The sequence below is a fragment of the Falco peregrinus genome, chromosome 4, assembly GCF_023634155.1.
Source record: "Falco peregrinus isolate bFalPer1 chromosome 4, bFalPer1.pri, whole genome shotgun sequence".
Classification (NCBI taxonomy): domain Eukaryota; kingdom Metazoa; phylum Chordata; class Aves; order Falconiformes; family Falconidae; genus Falco; species Falco peregrinus.
The window spans coordinates 117,226,140-117,246,108 of NC_073724.1; the positions used below are offsets into that span (position 1 = coordinate 117,226,140).

Consider the following 19,969-nt stretch of genomic DNA (forward strand, 5'->3'; position numbering starts at 1 on the left):
GTTTGAATCATTCAAGTTTAGTGGCTGTCCAGCTTTTGTATTTATTTGCTCTGTCATCACTGTATTTGTCACTTGAATAGTCTTTGAGTCATCTGCTTGTTTAGTCATCCATCATTTTACATTTACTTACGTAACATTGATGTAAATGTTCGATAATTTCAGGCCAACTATCAGTTGTTGAATTTCACAAGAAATTTTAACATTTGATGGTTATTCACCAGTGATGATATTTTTAAGGTCTTCAGTTAATTTTTAAGCACATATATACATTGCTTTTTACCACTGGGAAGTGGTTGTTTCATTAATAGAAAATCATACCCAATTAAATATTTTAATAAAGTGTAATCTTGTAATAAAATGAGTAACTGTTTGTTACTTAAGAGTTATTTTTCAGAAAAGCAATATTGTTGGCCTGAGTTACCATACATTCACTTTTTTTGCTTTGTCAGTTGAATTCTGTGCTTTGTTTTCCATTATTTTGTCTGTAATATATGTCAGGCTAACTGATCAGAGTGACTTGCATTCTCTTCCCTTCTTAAACATTTGTGCAGCATTAACCCTGTTCTAATCTCTTGGTTGCTTGTTCAGTATTAATCACTGAGTCAGATTCCTCTTCTGCTATCTCATTTACTGGGTTCAAGTTAAATGAGCCTGCAGATTTAAAAATGTTTGTCCTTGAATAGATGTAGTTTAATATAATTCTTTGTTATTAATGGACTGGGAAAAAACTTATTTCCTGTGAAATAATTGCATTATTGTAGTTATTTTCAAAAACTAGAACAAAAATTCTTACTGAACACTTTAGCCTTCAATATAACATTATTAACAATTTCCCCATCTCCGTCAAGCAAATAGTTATATTGTTGCTCAGTTTTAGGTTTCAAGACACTTTAAAAATGTTCTATTGTTCTTTATTTTTTTCAAGCCATGTATTTTTTTTTCTTCGTGTCCTCAGCTTCCTTTCAATTCTCTGCATGGTCATAGATTTATAGAATTGACTTTTTGTTTCCCTATTTTTCTGGGTTTTTTATATATTACTTTTTTATTTCTGCTTATTGTTTTATTTTGACACTGAATTTTGTCAAAGTCTGATCCTCTTTCACCATGGGGGGATCACTGGAAGAATGACTTCCAATTAGAAGGCGGCCACCAATATGACTGATTCTTTAACTGTTTGAAAGCAGGTTGAGGCTGTATATCCAGAAGGCTCCATCTGATCTTGGAGTTTGCATCGGTGCGCCATGAAACCAACCCATCAGTCACAGAACATCACAGTTAGCCCTTTAGATTCCTGATCCTTTCTTAAATTTAAGTATCTTCAGTACAAGGAGGGATACGTTTAATTCCATGTGTTTTTATTAAATGGTAAGATATGGGCTTTCAGCTTTTATAAGCTTTCATCAGTTGCTTTTAGTGAGTTTTTATAGTTGCTATAAGCCCCTAGAAAAGAAAATAACAGCATGCTGACACCAAAAGTGCTGGCCTTGCCTTTATGACAGTGGCACAGATGTGCTGCTATAATCTTCATTTCACGGCTTAGATTGACCTTTGCACACAGATGCTGGAAAGGAATCAATTTTACAGTTCTTAATATCCACTGGAAGGAGTTATCCTCAAGTCCATGTTTTTATTTCATACTAATTAGTGTGAAATAACATAATTTAATTGCAGTTAAGTGTAGACAGAAAGATTTCCTATAATGGGATTTCTTTCAGTGTTTTTAATCACCATACTTTTTTTGTGGGTAACTAGTCATGAGAGTAAGCTTAGTTAGGGATGTCACTGACAGTGAAAAATATTCCTCAGTTATGGTTTAGTGTTTCTCTCCCATCCTTTTCTAGCATAAATTAGAAGATGGTTTCAAAGCCTGATTTACAGCCCAGTCATACATTTCTTTCGGATATGTGCAGCGATGCCTTCTTTATGGTTTTTACCTGTAGTTAAAGTTGAGCTATGTGGTAGATATACATCTCTATAGTGCTAAGTGAAGTGTTGTTGTTAAGTATACTACCTAGGTAACAGACTAGATGACCTGTAAAATAAAGAACAAAAACTCCAATCCACTCTTTCCCTCTTTGTGACAGGATTTCAACACCCCTGTTTATGCTGAAACATAAAAGCTCCAGAAGGACCACTTACACAGTTCACTTTGAGATACCAGAATCTGATGCTCAATAGAGTAGGTAGTTGGAGGTTATTGAATTTGTGTGTTTATATGAAAAAATAATAAACTCTCCCACCATTACCAGCTTTTTCTGTCTTCCACTTCGATTTTATCATGCCTTAACTTCCAAGCCTGTCCTTATTGCAGTCAGAAGCTTTTGCCTAGAAAGATGATGAGAACAGCATATGTTAGCTGTTTTCAAATATGGTAGCACATAACACAGCAGCAGCATTGCACCTTGCTTGCTTAGTACGACTGTAGCATCACTTCGTTATGCAAACAGACTCTTTAAAAAGCAAAGCAGAACAAGGCAGTTAGTATAGAATCATAGAATCGTTTAGGTTGGAAAAGACCTTTAAGATCATCAAGGCCAACAGTTAATGAGATGAGTGGAGATGATGGCTACACTTACACCAAGTATTTCAGAAGAAATTCTAATTGGACTATCAGTGGAGCAGAATCTTGTTTAATTATGGCAGAAATTATAATGAAATTGAGGATCAAAAGGGCTTCCTGTGTTTTTTGGTGAAAAAAAGCCCCACAATCTCAGCATAATGATATTCCAAACAGCACCAATTCAAGTGGTCAATAACAGCTTATTTGTATTAGTATGTCTTCTCCAGCCAAGCTGGATCATGGGCTAATCCAGGTTTTGAAATGTTTGAATTTGAAATTCTGGGTGTGTCTGGTCCAGATGGGTACATTTCTGTACTGTTAAACTCTTACGGATGGTCACACCCAAACTATCTATTGAGAATGATCTCTGGTTCTTGCTAGCTGAACTGTGCACAGGAATTCAGAAGGTATTGGCTGACTAGAGCCAAAATCATGGTAGAGTCCCTTCTAACAAATAAATGGTATAAACTATCAAGTTACACTGCTCGGTACTGTTTAATTCACGACTATCAATGTAGTCTTTGGGGATAAAGGGACAAGGCCACGTACTGTGTCCCTGAGCAAACATTTTGATAATTCTTATTTAACAATCAAACAAAATTATCACAGCCTAAGTAATCGCAAGTGAACATATCCTAAATAGTCCTGTGAGAGCAGGGGTCTGGATCCCTTGCTGCCAATGTCATCATTCACTTGCAAAACTTTGCTGCTGGACCTACTGTTAGTTTATATTCGTGTTGCAGAAGCATGGAGGTAATGGAGAATTGTGACACCTCTTTTCTATTAGGAAGAGCAAACAATAGTGTGTGCTTTATCATTTCGCTGATCCACCCAGAGCTGGCTGCCACAAAGCCAGGAAATCTGAGCTCACACATGCTCAGTAGGGACCTGTTTGGAGTGCAGTAGCAAAATTGTCTGTACTGAGTGTATTCCTTCCCTTTCCAACCCCCTCCTACTGCTACCAAGCAGGCTGCACATATGGCATCCCTAGAAAGCAATTGAACATGCTACAATGCTGGAGTTGCCAGGGTTGAGTGGCAATTTCTGTGCAATTGTTCTGCACAGCATTGGACCAGTGGAAAAAAAATAGCCCGTGATGAGGGAATTAAAGGCTATTACAGAGTATATATGCATACAGGGGCTGATCTAAAATCACACAAGCAATCTTAATTCTGTTCTTTGCTCACTTTTGAGTGCTTGACTTGGCGAACTTTGAGTTTCTTTAGCAAATTATTTTTTTAGGTGTAATTAGATATAAGGATGGCTGTGGGTCTTTTAAGAGAATGCTGTGGGTTGCACTTGCCAGCACTTGCCTTAATCTATGTGCTGGATTTAGTTCTAAGTCCAAGGGAACAAATCATCAGGTTGTGTGAAGTTTCGTTATTGAGAGAGCTTTTCACACTGATCTGAACCATTCACATAGATTTATAGTACCTGAAAATACTGTTCTGGATTTTTCCCATGGTCTCTGGACAGAAAAAAAAATTCTTGTGTCATTAGTTGTGCCATGTCACCCACTTTATCAGCTTTCCCAGCCTGTACATTTGTATCCATTTGCTGAGCTTTTGTAAAGGGGAAAAAAAAAATAATAATGGAATTTTTCCCTTTCCAAATGACCTGATGGAACAATCTTTGTTTTTCAAGTTTATGTAAAGAAAAATTAGAAAATAAATTAAAACATTCTTAGCCTGCTTTAAACATACCTGTGCATTTGTTGTCCAAAGCAGTCAAAACAATGCGATGCTCCTGAATAGATGTGCACATTAAATTTTTTCAGATCTCTTCAAAAAGTCATCAAGCTGACAGGATTCTGCTTTAGACCTCAGTTTTCATGGTGCTGATGAGCACTCAGGCCCTGATCTACAAAATGTGTAAATTCATACTGGATTTGAAGCATCTCCATCATGCTCTTGAAGTTACCAGATTTACTCAGGCTAAGTAAAGCTGAAATTAAACCCATGCTTTGGACATCAAGGGATTTCGAGATTGTAATTTTGTTAATTTTTTTCTTGCATCAACTAGCACAGCCCAACTGGGGCTCTGGTGCTATTAGAATGTGCATGGTGACTAATAACATTAATGCAGTTTTCAGCTGATTTTAGGATTAAACCACAAGCAGCACTCTCAAATCATTTCCTTGTCTTTATAATAAAATCATGTTCGTGTTCAGAAGGATAGATGAGCAGATAGCCATCTGAGAGATCAGCTCATGCATCAAATTCTACAACAATATTTATATCTTAACCCTTAAACTGCATACTAGATTTAAAGTCTGATCTCACATCTATTGTGCTGAGGTGATAGAAGACAGGTATTTTTTTTTGTGACTTTTACACAGCTAACTGTATTTTTTAGATTTAAGCAACCTGTTATATTAATTTGAGAAAGCGCATTTCCTGCTAATATCTGGTAGAGATAATAAGGAAGGAAGCATGTGAGAGGTTGTTCATTTACCTATGTAAATTACACCCTTTTTAATTAGGGTCTCACAGTTTGTATGTGTGTCATGAAACAGAATTTGTAAAATTATACTGTCCACAACAGGATAGCCCAGAATTTTAGTAATTGCAAAGCAAGGTAGGAAGCCCTCTGGTAGGGCTACCTGTCCTCATTTCTCTAATTGAAGTGAGTACCGCAATGGGAAAACCATTATTTCTAATATTATATACACAAATTAAAACTCCATTTAGAGGTACAGTGGGACCATCTTGTAATTGACTTTGATCTTGGAGAAATATCTCAGTAATATTTATAGTAATATGGTCTCTGCCAGAAGGGGTATCTAGAAGGGAAAATACTGTTTTGCTGAGAAAGGCCTGAGCATGTGTAACACCAAATTTACTGGATCTGTGGGGGCTGAAATAAAATTCTTCAGTGCAGTAAGCTGCCTAATAGCGGCAAAGTGTTGCTGAGGTCCATCTTTCAGCTTTTTATTCTGCTTTCACAATGGTGTAGATGGTGAGGAAATTACAGATTGTATGTAAGCAGACAGCTCCTTGGATAAGCCGTACCTCTTGTATGTCTATTTCTTTCTGCAGGTTGACGCTTTAAAAAATCCTCCTAAAAATACCCCTAAAATATTTAAATATTCACATTTAAAACTGCATTTTCCCTTTCCTGCAGGAAATGACAATCGTCCAGCAAGCTACTATATCACTGGAGGGGCCAGTGATCATCTATTAGTGGTTTGAATGGACAGACAATCACTTCAAAGTCTTTGATCCCCAGAGGTAATTAGGAAGACATTGAATAGGAAGTGCTGACTCTTTGCATTGAACAAACATTGAGTTTAACTGCTTCATTTTATAACATGTCTTTCTAGTCACTTCCGTGAAGGTTTCAAAGAAATGTGGTGCTTTAGCTGGAAGCTTTTTTTCTTCCCTATTAAGAGCAATTGGGAACTAAATTAAAACATAAAGTGTTCTCCTAAGAAGGAACTAATGCTATTTGGTAGACCATCTGCTTCTCTCTTGGAAATCTTTGATACAGCTCTTCAGTCAGGAGAGGTCAAGTAATAGCTGGTTTGTGACCAGTCAAAGCAAGTAAATGCATTTGCAGCCAGGACATCAGGTGATTACCACAATACTTTGTTTTCCAGAGAGGCAGTTCCCACTTTGGTGGCAAAATTTTAAGAGGCAGGAAGCTCTCCATCATTTGCATGCCTCCTTTGCACATGGTAATTCTGATTGAGGGAAGGAGGAAACCTGAATTATCTCTGAAGGAACCACTTCTGGTACTTGCATAGTTTGAGCTCTGAACGTGGGGGAATGGTCAGGCAGCAGGCAGGGTCCCAGGTATTACTGGATGTATCCCATAGCATGTATCTATACTGAGCTAGCTGTGAAAGCACCTACCGCTTAGTAGGCATTTGGGGTCCTAAAAAACCCCACAAACAAATACAACACAGCTATCTTTCTGTTTTTATCACCTAAATCCTTTGTCCTAATCCCTTCACCCAGGGAAGGATATGGATTCTCCAGTTCTCAGTATGAAGTACTCGCAGCCCAGCCCAGCAGAGTGTCTTCATCTTCATCTCCAATCTGTGAAGAAGGCTTGTAAACCGTTTTTTCTCATTGAAGGTGGCTTACTGAGCAGTCAGGAATGGGAGCAAATGGGGAATTTACAATAGTGAGCGTTACCCTAAATGTTCCTCCTTATACGTTCTTTATTTTTATTAACTATTGTCTTGTGTCAAATCAACAGGCCAGGAAGCAGAGCCATGGGACCTCCCAGCCGCAATCTGAGAGTCTTCACTTAAAGAACATGTAAACCAAGCTGCCTTTAGGGCTCCATTCCTTTGTGACCTAGAAATTTGACTTTTCTAACTGCATAGCAGCCCCAGTCCAGCTGGGTTGTGGAGAGTGCTGTGTGCAGGTTTCGCTGTTCCAGCACGGCTGTAGTCCCATCCTGGTGTGGAAGCTTGCATTCATTCAGGCAGAGGATGATTTCTGAAGTCGGGTTTCCCATTCCTTGAGTAAGAGCTGTAATCCACAGAAGGAAAGCATTTATGCATAGGAAGTGATCGCAGACACTAGAAATGACACAGAGTGCTGTGCAGAGTTTTTGATTGCAAGGTAACTGCCAAAGTCCATGCAAGAACTGGCCTTGCAGGATCCCCTCTCTCCTTGCCCCATGGTAGCTGGCTCAGGGACCTGGGTATGTATATAGGAGTGATGTGAATTTGTGATATTATGAACCATTGGGGTCTTTAGTCAGGATCCTAGATTTCCATTCCAAACCTGAGAACGTGTTAGGTACTTGAATATTAAATAACTGCAACACTCAAAGTGTCCCATCCCCTTATATGAACAACGAGATCTGTCTGCCTCAGGACTTGACCTTACAAACAAGGAGAGAAAGTACTACACTGCACTGCATCTGGGCTTACTGCTTTTTTAACTCTTTTGACACCAGTAGGGACATAGAGCCACTTCAGTCCTCAGCTCTTCCAGTGTTGGGATGTTCCACCATGCTGGGACATGGAAGCCTTGTCCAGCACTGAAATGAAACAGTAATGTAAGAGAAAAACAAACTGATTGATTTCTTTTTTTAATGTTTGTTTTACTGTTTCTATCCTCCTTAAGCTTGCGTGCCTCTTCCTTCCTTTATTGAAGATTGACAAACCAGTCATTATTTCATGCTGAAAAGCTCCTTTTCATCACACTGAATGTCACAAAAATATGATTAATTCTGCAACAGTCAATTCTCACACTTCCACAGAAATCATACGATTTCACTGTAGAGAGAGACAGTTATCCAGATAATTACAGTCAAGTTTATTCCAGAGATGGGAGTGAAAGCAATACATTTACTTGAGTCAAAATTAGCCCTGAGTAATTCAGTGGTGAAATTTAGGTTTTTTTCAATTAGGAGAAAAAGCAAACCTCAGGTCTCATTTGAGAGAGTGTGTTATGATAAACCTGACTGTCGTACCTAGAGGTTAAAGAGGAATATGTAACCACCACATATCTTACACCACAAAAAGAGGGGAGAGCAAAGAAACAAGCTTTATAAGTGTCTTCTGAACCACTGACTGAGCTCCAGCTGTTTTTCGAAGTCCCTTTTACTTTTTTTCTTAGCTTTTCTTTGCTCTTTCCTAAGCTGCTCATTTTTTCTGTTTCCTTCTGTATTTTTCTCATCTTCCTCCCCATTCTTTTTTGTTTCTATTCTTGTTCATTATGGCATCAGTGCCTCGGCAGCTGTTCCTTCTCACGCTGTTCCCATTTTGTCCTTTGCCCCATGCTGCACTGCAGGGGCTTTGGAAAACTGTTCTCCCTACCAGGAGTGGTCCTTTGTCTTATGTTGGCTTTGGCTTTGCTATTACCAGTGCAGTGAGCTGCTTGTAGAAACTAGTGGAGTAGTGGAGCCAAACTCTTCTCCAGATCGACCCAGTATTAGTAAAGCTGAGCTGAGGAGGGTGGGGTGGCTGTGCGGAGAAGCCTGGCATTCCCAAAGCTTGTGCACTCCCCTGTGTTACTTAAGCAAAATATACTGACTTTCTTATATAAAAATGGATTCAAAATATGAAGAATTATTGGTGCAAAGAGACTGGCTAGATTTTTCAAATGAGAAGCCCAAAAGACTTTCTGTCTTGGCTGCATGCCATTTGCTCTCTGTGCTTGCTGTAAATCCAGGTTGTGTACCACGCTTATGGTGGTGATGATTAACTTGTTTTGTTGAGCTTCCATTCTAAGAAACTCCCTATTCATTGTTCAGGGCAAGATCAGTTGTTAGCTGTAAAACAGTTGTTATTTTATTCATTCCTTAGCTTCTCTAGGAGCTTTGCCTAGGGGAGGTATCACCAGGCCAGCAGCAGTACCTGCAGGACTTAGCTCTGAGAGGACAGGCAAGGCGGCAGCAGCAGAGCCTGTGAACCACTGTGAGAATGCATTTAATGAACACTATCGAAGCAGCTGGTGGCTTCACCCATAGCCTTAGTTTCAAACATCTCAATTGATTGGTTTGGTTATTTATCGCACTTAGCTTGCTGCTTTGGGCAACGCAACAAGCTAATAAAGGACCAGCAGTGTGTTTTTCACTTTTTTGCTGACTGATGCAGTTTCTGGGGGTCTCATATGCTTCAGTAAGCATGCCTTGTCTTTTCTTCTCCCTGTGATCTATCACAATCATCTGCCTCTCTCTGCTAACTCCTTCGCTCCATCAACCTGTCCCAAGACATGTCCATTTTGTTGACCATGTGAAAGATTATCTTGCTTTGTTCTTTTTCATCCTTAATGCTGTAACAGTTTCTTTGTTCTCTGCTCTGCTGAGTAAGTTGGTTTGACTCCAGTGTTTTGCTGTGTCATAAGCAAGTGGCGATAATACAAAGATACCCAAAAGCCTGGGTCTCTTCAAAACAAACTTGGAAACAATGTTCCTCTTTAATTGGCTTAGTAGCATCAGCTAATGTTGCTTATGGCCTCCACAGACAGCTATGGGGTAGGAATAATGCAATACAGAAAGAAATAGTGTTAAAACCTAAAAGATCATGATCCTGCATACTTGGTACCACCAGTATGGACTTTGATTTATTTGGATGGTTAAATAGTTCAAATGATGCTAAATTGTTTGTAAATTTGCTTTGCTAAGTGAATCTGAGTCCCACAAATGAATAGCCACATCACCCTGCCATGGCTGAAATGCTGAACTCAGCAAAGTAATGAAACCCTGGAAGGACTGGAGTTCGGTATCGTTCTTTTCCCCACCAAGAAGGCAGCCAGAGGTGACTTAGGACTGAGGATAAGGTGGTCTATTCTGTCACAGAAAATTCCATTACTCACTCAGCAAGTTTCAGGGCACTTTTTGCTAGCACTTAGCTACAGTTAAAAGGTTGTGCAAGTCAAAGATTTTATGTCAAAACATGGGCATAATGGGCCGGAAGCCCCAGATACCATTATATCATCTAAGTTGCTGGTGCTCAAACAGCCCAGAGAGGACACATGCAGGGTTTCCCCTAAGTATTGTTTCCATTCCAAGAGAAGGCAGACAAAAGAGTTTTATTAGCCATGGGAAATATAACCAAAGCTGCTGCAGAGAGCATGTCATGAGGCTTCCTAGGCAGTGAAAGCTACATGGTATTTTATAAAAGGGTACAGTTTAATGATTGTTAATTGCAGTGTGCTCTTTTAATACATGGGGAGCCTTCAATACCTCAATATCAACAGAGCATCATGTTGGGGAGGGAGAGGGCGAAGGACAAGGGGGCTTTTAGGAGGGCATTTTCTCTTTGTGAGCCACATCTGGCATCTAGCTGAGCAGAGGGGGAAAAAAAAGCCAAAGAAAATGTCAACAGTGGGTTCCATTGACCTGGAGACTGAGAATGTCAGGAATCTCAAACTACTTTTACAGCTTCACTTTGCTTTGAGGAACATTAACACTTCAAAGTATATGGTTGTGCCTCCAATCCATGGTTCCAGGGTCCTTCCATGATTATGGTTGACTTTTTCCCCCCCTCTCCCCCACAAGAAAGAACTTTGCATCAATTTAGCGTGGAACAAGATTGATTTGTGCCTGCCCTAAAACCTGTAAACTGTGTGCAACAACAGTTTTACACATCCCACTGAGATGCGGAGACCCAAACCATCCGCTGTTGTTACTACTTGACTGTTTAGCGTGAGTATGGCAGTTAGGGGGAGCGAGGAGAAGAATGCATTTTCCATCAGCTTGACAATCAGAAACTATTAATATTTGGAAAACAGTAATGATAAACACTTAATCAGGTGATTTCCTAATAACATACCTGCTACCAGAGTGTCTTTCCAAAGTAAGTTAGACTCCTTGTTATGGTTTTAGGAAGGCTTTTGTGGTTATTACCTACCTGCAGCAAAAATCACATGATGGCTGTTTGCCTTATGGGTGGGAATATTTATAGGCTTTTATTTTGTGCTTAGAAACATCAGATCAGAAACCCTGATAGAGCAATAGCTCCAGTCTTTTGCATTGCATGTTCTGGATTCTTTTTAAGCCACTTAGTAATCAAAATGTCTTTAAAATAATTCCATCTTTCTCAGATTCTTGTGCTTTTGTATGCATGATGTACATAGATCTCGTTCTCGAGGGTTGTTATTAGAGAACTTCTCCCAGCCTTTCAGTACTTAAAGGGGTCTTATAAGAAAGATGGAGCGAGACTTTTTACCAGGGCGTGTAATGACAGGACAAGGGCTAATGGTTTTAAATTAAAACAGGGTAGATTTAGATTTCATATATGGAATTCTTTATGGTGAAGGTGGTGCAACATTGGATCAGGTTTCCCAGAGAATCTGTGGATGCCCCATCCTGGGAAGTGTTCAAGGCCATGTTGGACAGGGGTTTGAGTAACCTGGTCTACTGGAGGGTGTCCTTGCCCATGGCAGGAGGGTTGGAACTAGGTGATCTCTAAGGTCCCTTCCAACCCAAAAAATTTCATGTTCCTTTGGGTCTATGATCTATGTGATTATGGGTTCAATGTACACAGAAAGTCTTTTGCTTTAGAGAAAATCTATTGACCAAAGACAAAATTTAACATATTGATGCAAGCCTTTTATCTCTGTGTGTTAACACAGTATCTGTTACAGATAATTCTGTCATATTTTTTGTGTTGGGACACTGTAAGACACTTGGCAAATGTTTAGAAATTAGTTGTAACATGGGATAGTTGATTCACTTGCTCAAAGGGACGGATAATATGCAACAAAGCTGTACCAATTCCAGCTTACACTGAAGCAAGATGTTCCCTTCATAAGTCATTTCCTCCCAGGTGTTCTTAAATGTGTTTTATGTGCATGGAAGAAATGCTGATAGCTTTTCCACTATGCCCAAAACAATGCTGAGTTTTTCACTTTCATTTTCTTGTAGTAAATAATGATCTACAAGCAACAAGTCCCTCCTAAGGACAGGAGGTGAAACAATGTCCTTTCAGGGAAATAATGGCCTTTCAATGTGTTCCTAAGAACGTGTGTGGCAGTTAGGCTGTGATATCCAAAGGACAGTACAAGTGGAATGGTGTAGTGAAAAAAAACACCAGCCACTGGCTCAATTCCTGCCTGTACCAGTGATGCTCAGTATAAGCTCATGCAAGTCATTGTAATGTGAAGACATCTGGCAGATGGAGTTGGGATTAAGCACTTCAGGCCAGCAGACCTACTTGCTCTCTAGGATTGGCTGAGTGTGGAGGAGCAAACAGTATAGTTTTCATTCTGCTTGGAACTACAAGCAACCATGTGGTTAAACATGGGAACTTGCATGCTCAGAGCACCTAAGCCCCTGAGCTCTGTAACAGCTCAGCAGCACCTGGGTAACGCTCTGGTCCACGGAGAGCCCTGGATGGCATTCTCAGGCAGCATCCAGTACTGAGCTTAACACAAAAACTGCTGGTGGAGGAGTGCTTGAAATGCCTGTTAGGGTTTGTGAACCTGTGAGCACAAAGTTAAGTGAATTAACACACAATCACATTTTAATGCCCAAACAAGTGAACTGAGTCAGTCCTTTAATCTGCTGTAGTTCTCTTTTTCCTTTTTGTGAAGTAGAAATAGATTCCTACCTGATGAGGTTTTATAAGGTTAATAGCTATGAAGTGCCCAGGCACTCTGATGATGAGGGCCCTATAAACACAAAGATTTTATGCAAGCATAGCAATTCCAAATGCTTGATGCAAATTCCTTGCTCCCAGTCTGATCTCCTTTCTTGCCTTGCACAGTTTCTATGCCGAGTGGATATACTTCTGACAGGTGAAAATACTGGCTCCTTTGCCTAATCTATGCTGCTTGAATTGCCAGTTGTGTTGGTGGCATTCCTTATTGGTATGTGTACCTGTATAAAAATGTTTGACTTTTCAACAGGTCCTCAGGAGACCTTCCTTGCTCTTTGGGAATTTTAAGAGGGTATTTTGTTTCTTAATGGTGAAGACTTTGTTAACAAACACAGTCCCCTCTTACATGATAAAAGGAGAATTTTGTTCTCATGTTTTGTGATGCTGTAGTAGTGAAAAGACAAGGTTATTCATGTTAGTAAATGATAGATGACCTAATTGAGACTGAAGTGGAAAAAATAACTGATTTTGCTAAATTGCCTAGACATACTGGGTTTTTTCAGCACTACTCAGATTACTTTTCAGTCCTCTTGAGAATATTGCTCCTGATGCACAGGTTTGAAATAAACTAGCCACTTGTCCCTAACAGTGTTTGCCAAGGTCAGATGTTATCTTTGTGAATAAAATGAGAACTATAGGGAATGGAAATGTTCTATTTCTTTATGGGTTTTGTTTATGTTAAATGGCTGTGATGCTAGTGCCATTGTACAGTATCTTGAGAAAATTATAGTGTAAAATATCAAGGCGTTCCCTTAAAAAAGAAATGTCATTCCAAGTGTAGCAAATATCAGATCATTTAGCTGTGTAGAGCCTCAAGCTAAACTGGATACTGATTATGAAATGTTTGTGTTGGGGACAGAAGAACCGATATGGGAAGCCACATTCTTTTGCTTTATATTTTCAAGGGGCATGTATTAGTTGTATAAGCATGTGATTTTCCATAGTCTTTATACATGTGTTTGCTTTTTAAGTATTCTGTCTTGTTCCTTAACTTCACTTGTCTTTATGTAATGCCTTGAAATAGATTCACGTGTGCACTGAATGATTTTGCATGGCCCAGAAACCTACAGATATACCCTGATATCACACAAATCTAAATGGTGCTACTTGTTTTCAAATCTTGAGGATGTATCTTTGGTCTGAATACAAGAAGCTGAGTTGCACTAAGAAGTGCTCAGTCATAGTTGCTTGGATTTGTGGTGCTGAGCACAAAGACATATGTGCAAGATCTGTCTTAAATTGCCTCAGTTTTCTACTTGGTCTTATTCAGGAAAAAGTGTCAGAGATGTCTATAAGAGCTTCTGTGTTTAATTGGTGTTTTTAAAAAAAAAAAAGAAAAGAAAAAGAACCTATATAATACGCTATGAATACATCAAAACAAACCAGAGTGCAACTTTCTGGGATTTATTGGTATGTCGATAAATAATACTCCTAGCATTTCTGTGTTCACTGCATTGTCACCCCAGCCTTGGGATATTCTGAAGCACTGTGCCTGGTTATTCTCGCACACAGGCCATGAGTCACGAGCGGTTCTACTGAAAGAAGCAGAGTGGATTGGTACAGGTGATCTAAAATGAGTTTAAGTGGGTGGAAAGACATAGGGAGTTGGTATGGTAGAAGCAGCAGGGGCTGTCTAATTAAATTAATCTCATTCTTGTCCTAAAGCAATGACTTCTAATAAGGCAGTGGAGCAAGGGCTTTAGACAGTGCCCCTGTAGTTCTGAAACTCTCCCAAACAGAAAAAAGATGACTTTTCTCATTGCTCACCACAGCCATGCACCTGTTTGGCCTAAACTGGCACCTGCAGCCGATGGAAGGGCAGATGTATGAAATCACGGAAGACACAGCCAGCAGTTGGCCAGTGCCAACGGACGTCTCCTTATATCCTTCGGGGGGCACAGGGTTAGAGTTACCTGACAGGAAAGGCAAAGGAACCAGTGAAGGTATGGTTGGTGTGTGTCCGTGTTGTGAGTCTTCTGTCTGCCTCTGAACTCCAGCCATCCAATCTCATATTCCATTACCCTCAATGCTGCCATCACCAGGTGCTTTTTCCAGTCTCTCACATCTAGAACTAGTAGTACTCAGTCTTGTTTCTGTATGTTTCTAAGTTTCATACCCTTCTGATGTCCACTAACGTGATAAAACTATGTGCAACCTTCACCACACATCCAAGGCATTCTCAAGGTGGAACCATCTGCACCGTATCTCACAGGCTACAGAAGGCCACCGTGAAAACCTTGCCTCGAGTGGCTGTTTCCATGAGAAGAAATTATGTCTTGAAAATGGAATGATTCCTGGAGCACTGGATCAAGCTTTCTCTACAACAGTACAAAAATATTTGAGCTTGCCTGTGCATTGCCACCTAGTACCAAATGTTTTGAAGACCAAAGTATTTACTATGAGCTATTACACTGTGAGTTTTGGCACTCCAGGGTTGGACATCTCTTTGCAAAAGTAGCCAGATAAAAGGCCTGGTCTACACAAAGTATCACGATGTCGACACCTTGCAATTTTAACTGAAATTAGAAGCAACTGATGGGTCATGAAGTCAGCAGTGCCCTATCCAGCAGCTCTCCATGTTCCTGTGCTTTGCATAGAGACAGCATTGCAAAAGTACCTGTAAGCTCTGCAAAGGAGAGCTGGTTTATCCCTTCCAAGACGTAGCTGGAGAAATGAGAAATTCAAATTTTCAGAAAGCTCTTTTGTTTGCATGTCGAGTTTCTTTATACAAGGTTAACAGATCCCAGTAAAAATGAATTCATTGGCTATTTTTGGTAGTTATTGTAGGGGAAGAAGTTTTGTGGGTAGGAGATAAGAAGTATGCTACTGTTCTGGCAACTCATTGAAGTAGAAGTTTCCACAGAGTTCCCTAGACTTTGGCTGAGAGCCTATGTTTACATGTTTAATTTAAATTAATTGAAGTATTTATTTCTTTAGGAGCTTATCTGTCTTTATTAGTCCAAATAAAGGCCATAATTATATGTGTTCCTTAAAACAGTGTATTTACTAGCAACTGATGGTTGACATCAAGTTGCTACAAGGAAAAAAATCAGCTGAGTGGGTTATTCTCAGCAAACCTTACTAGATACTACAGCAGGCTGCAGGTACCCCTGCTGCTGTATTCAAAAATACTTCACGACAGATCCTGTCTTTTTTCCCTCTAACTTGCCATACGTTTCATTTTTGAAAGGTCTAGTTTTGATCTGTCCGTTTCCTTTTAAAAGTCAAAATGAAAACAAATGGATGTATCCAAAACTGCCATCCAAGTGAAAGGCTTCCACTTGATTTCTTTTTCAGCCACGCTTACAGTGACATCAATAGAAATTTTGATTGCTGCCCAAAAGCTCTGTTAAAAGACAAATCTGGGAAATACCCTAGTTATGTCCTTGGAAGACCACTTAAGTTAGTACTTCGTATGGATCTTAGGGTATCTGTTGGCTTTGGAGGAGAATATCTTGCCCTGACAAAAAAAAAAAAAAAAAAAAAAGACATCATGACAACATCTTTTTTGCAGAAGTAACACTGTCCAGCCTTAAAATGCAGTGCTCTCCCCGTCAGGTGACTATGCAACCAGTTCTGGACTAACAGCGTTGCATGGCTTCTAATTCTAAACCACGATGTATGTGATTGAAATGTATTGAAAAATTGATTAAAATATATTTGAAAGTATTCTTGATTACAGTGAAATAGGCTGGGATGTGTTAGAATATCCTTACAGCTGATCTGAATGAACTGTTGCCAGTATCTTGCCAATTTTCAGTAATAGTCATTACTTCCCTTCTGTGGCTGTGCTCCAGCACAGTATTTACCTGTGTTCAAGTCCATCCCTGTTTAGCAAAGCACTTAATCATATACTTACATTTAAGCATATAATTAACTGTAATTGAAGTCAGAGGAATATGTGTTCTTAAGTGTTTTGGTGAGTCAGGCTACCTTGCTGTAAAAAATACAAGCAGATTCAGCAATGCCTGAAATGAAATAATTCATTTTGATATCCAAATAAATCAAGAATAGTTGCTACGGCAACTAAGAAGTTCAAGGTAATGTGTGGAAAGAGCAAAGTAATTGACAGCCCAATTAAGAATTCAGACCTGAAGTTAATTTTAAGGAGACAGATATTCTGATTAAAACCTAATTTCTGGTTAGAAGCTGAAATGGCTTTCTTATTGTACTTCCTTTATGAAGTATCCAGTCCATAGGGCCTGATCTTACTGCAGGCTAGAACTGATGAAACACGGAGGGATTTCAGGGTCTGAATCCAGCCTGGCGAGGAGGGCCTTTCTTTGGACTTCGGTATCAGCATCAATGTCAGCCACTGGCAACATGTCGTGACAGCTCTGAGGGTATCAGCTTCTCAGACATAAAACTGTCCACCAAGAGGAGACATAAACTTGGTAATCGTGTACAAACAATTCTTTCTGTGAAATTGTGGTTTGCAATCACAGAAGCGTTTTTGCTCGCATGAGCAAGCGCTGCTCTCTGTACAGGCAGGCGGAATACGTCCTGTGCTCATTTTCTCCCAGTATCTCTTGCACAGCAATATCTATCATACTACACTCTCACCTTCCCTGATTCACTCCGATGTACAGTCTTCATTAAAGAACAATCAGGGTGTATATCAAATACTTTACGTTTTCATCTGCATTTCGAAGAATCTATAAAACATGTGAGTAGTAATCAGAAAAACATATCCTTCATTTGAACCAAAGCATGTGATGTCTTTAGCTCTTTTTTAATAGAATCCTGAATATTTTCATCTTACAGTAATGAAATAATGAACTTTGCATGAAGACATGGGAATTGTTTCCTTTAAGGCTGACAGTGGGAAAAGAAATTTTTGGTATGCAAAATAAATACTAACAATCCAGTTGATAAAGTAATCCCTTTCAGAATCAAGCTAGTTGATTTTCATTGAACAACCGTACTCTTATCAGCACAAAATGATTCAGAAAGAATGTCCATTTACCTAAGAAATTAATTCACTATTAATATACACTTTGACTAAAAAAGATAAAAAGTCAGCAGATTCCACCCCACCTCACCCCCCACCCCCCCGTATTTATTTGAATGGGATGAACAAATGTAAATTAGTCTCTTACAAAATTACCAGTTGCTGATTTTCTATGAACATGTGTACACACTTTGCTTTCTAGACTGTGCGGGTATATACAGAACGTCTGCACAAGACAGCACAGAAATGAAACATGCCGTCAAGTCCTGCTCCAACAGTGTACTTAAGTAGTTACTAACTACTAACTAAATCAGGGGTTAGTCTTAATTGAGACCAAAAGTTCTGCTAAAAAGATTTATAAAATTTAAAAAAAAAATAAATCCAGAAAAATTCTCCATCTGACAAAAAACCACTTTCAGAGACTTCTTTTGTTAACAGTAATATGCATATAATTTCTATATGGATTTTCAGAGACAGCTAACAATTTACATCTGTTTCTTTTGGAGAGTTTATGTTGTGATGGTATATGGAGAAGTTTAAGGAAATAGTATAATTAATATTATATAATACTAAAGGAAATATTATAATTTGAAACAATACAATGAAAGGCTGTACTACCTATCACCTTTTCAATACAGCAAGTAAACCGTACGACTGTTTGACTTGAATTCGTGATGGATGGGAAAAGATACTTCTCTTTCCCATTTCCCAAATGTAGGTTCTGGAAGAAAAAAATCTCACAGTGTGATTTTCCTACAAAAGATTGTATGTACCTGGAAGTTTCCTTCTCATTTTGTTAGAATTGTTTGATCTGTGAAACATAGTGTACTGTAACGGCATGAAAATGAGATAACAAATTTATTTAAATTTCTAAAATTATAATTAGTCCTTCTTGGTGACATGATGCTGTCCTTAGTAAAGCTGAAATCTTTCAGGTGACACTACTGCATACTTTTCAACTGGAAATGTCCTTACATAAAGGCTGCTTGCCAAGCAGTTTCCTTCTTCATTGTCTTTATGCATTGCAGGTAAAGCTGTGGCCACTGGTTATAGCAAAGGCTAAAGATGCAACATTCTGGCCTTTTAGTTTTCATCCTGCCCCTCATTTCCTGGGCTTCCTTTGGGTCCACATTTTTCGAAGCAGCCACCAGTTTCGCAAACTGTGAGTGCATGAATTTCTAACCTGGAATTTCTCAGATGTGTTTTCCAGGGATGCCGAGCTCCCTGCTGGCTCCCTTACTGATTGCCATCTGGATGCCCAGGCTCTCCAACCTGGTGGTCACTTTAAGAAACAGATACCTCCATTTGCTTGTCTTCTGAAAGAAGATGGATAATCATAACACACTTTACAGATTGTATTGAAAACCAGTTAAAACCTCTCATGTCTCTTAGTAGATATTACTCAAGTGCAGGGTATGACTTCCTTCATTATTCTCAGTCCTTTTTTTTTCTTTAACTTTCTATGGAGTGTTGAACAAATTTCAAGTACTGTTACCGCTGTCAAGAATTAATTTAATAGATAAACATTTTCCTTTCCCCACTTAGGCATCGTTCATGCTGCTGTTCTCCACTCTACCATTCCATCTGTGACACATCTACCTCATTCTTAGTACACTTCTCTTTGCTAATTTAATGATGACTTCTCTCTCCATGAACTTATATTCATTTAGGATATAATGTCAGATGATTAATACTTATGTTCAGAATGTAAATATACACTCTGTGATGTTACAGATTTAAACAAAAGGCCATTTTTCTCCAGGTTGCTCTTCCCATGTTCATGTTTTCAAACAAAACGTTTACTGAAGCCAGAAATAACCCTGCCAGTTTTCCTCCCTTAATCATGTGGATTGGCTAGACAAAGTACTCTGAAGACCTCAGGACACTAATAGACAGTTTCTCAAGTTAAGTGTCAGGACACCAGTATGATTGGATTACTTTTAGGATCCAAGGCTAATCCAAGATTTTTGTTCCTGTGTTTTGGCAGGAAAGCCCAGTAGTTTCTTTCCAGACGACAGTTTTATAGACTCTGGAGAAATTGATGTTGGCAGACGAGCCACACAGAAGATCCCTCCTGGTATCTTTTGGAGATCTCAGGTGTTCATCGACCACCCAGTGCATCTGAAATTCAATGTGTCTTTGGGAAAGGCTGCTCTGGTTGGCATCTATGGTAGAAAAGGCCTCCCACCATCACATACACAGGTAATGGGACTGCATTTCAATTAAATAAATTTGTCCTAAATTGTATGTTCATATGGCTTACTGCTTTATTTCAGCTATGTTTTTCAAGACTTTTTTTGCATGCTTGCAAGATGTTAAAGGTCAGCTGTCTATTCAGAGATAATCAAGTGACAATTACAACATTCACGCACCTGACCCAGGCGAAGCAGGC

The 19,969-nt window shown here is 39.2% G+C and overlaps 1 protein-coding gene across 6 annotated transcripts in view; it reads left to right on the forward strand.

The window, feature by feature from the left end:
• TENM4 (teneurin transmembrane protein 4) overlaps positions 1 to 19,969 on the forward strand; it is a 352,231-nt gene that overhangs the window by 153,009 nt on the left and 179,253 nt on the right. For all 6 annotated transcript variants that reach the window (XM_027781531.2, XM_055802888.1, XM_055802889.1 and 3 more), the window contains 2 exons: positions 14,399 to 14,569; positions 19,565 to 19,779. In XM_027781531.2, coding sequence (XP_027637332.1) covers positions 14,399 to 14,569; positions 19,565 to 19,779 — 386 coding nt within the window. The remainder of the gene's footprint in view (positions 1 to 14,398; positions 14,570 to 19,564; positions 19,780 to 19,969) is intronic.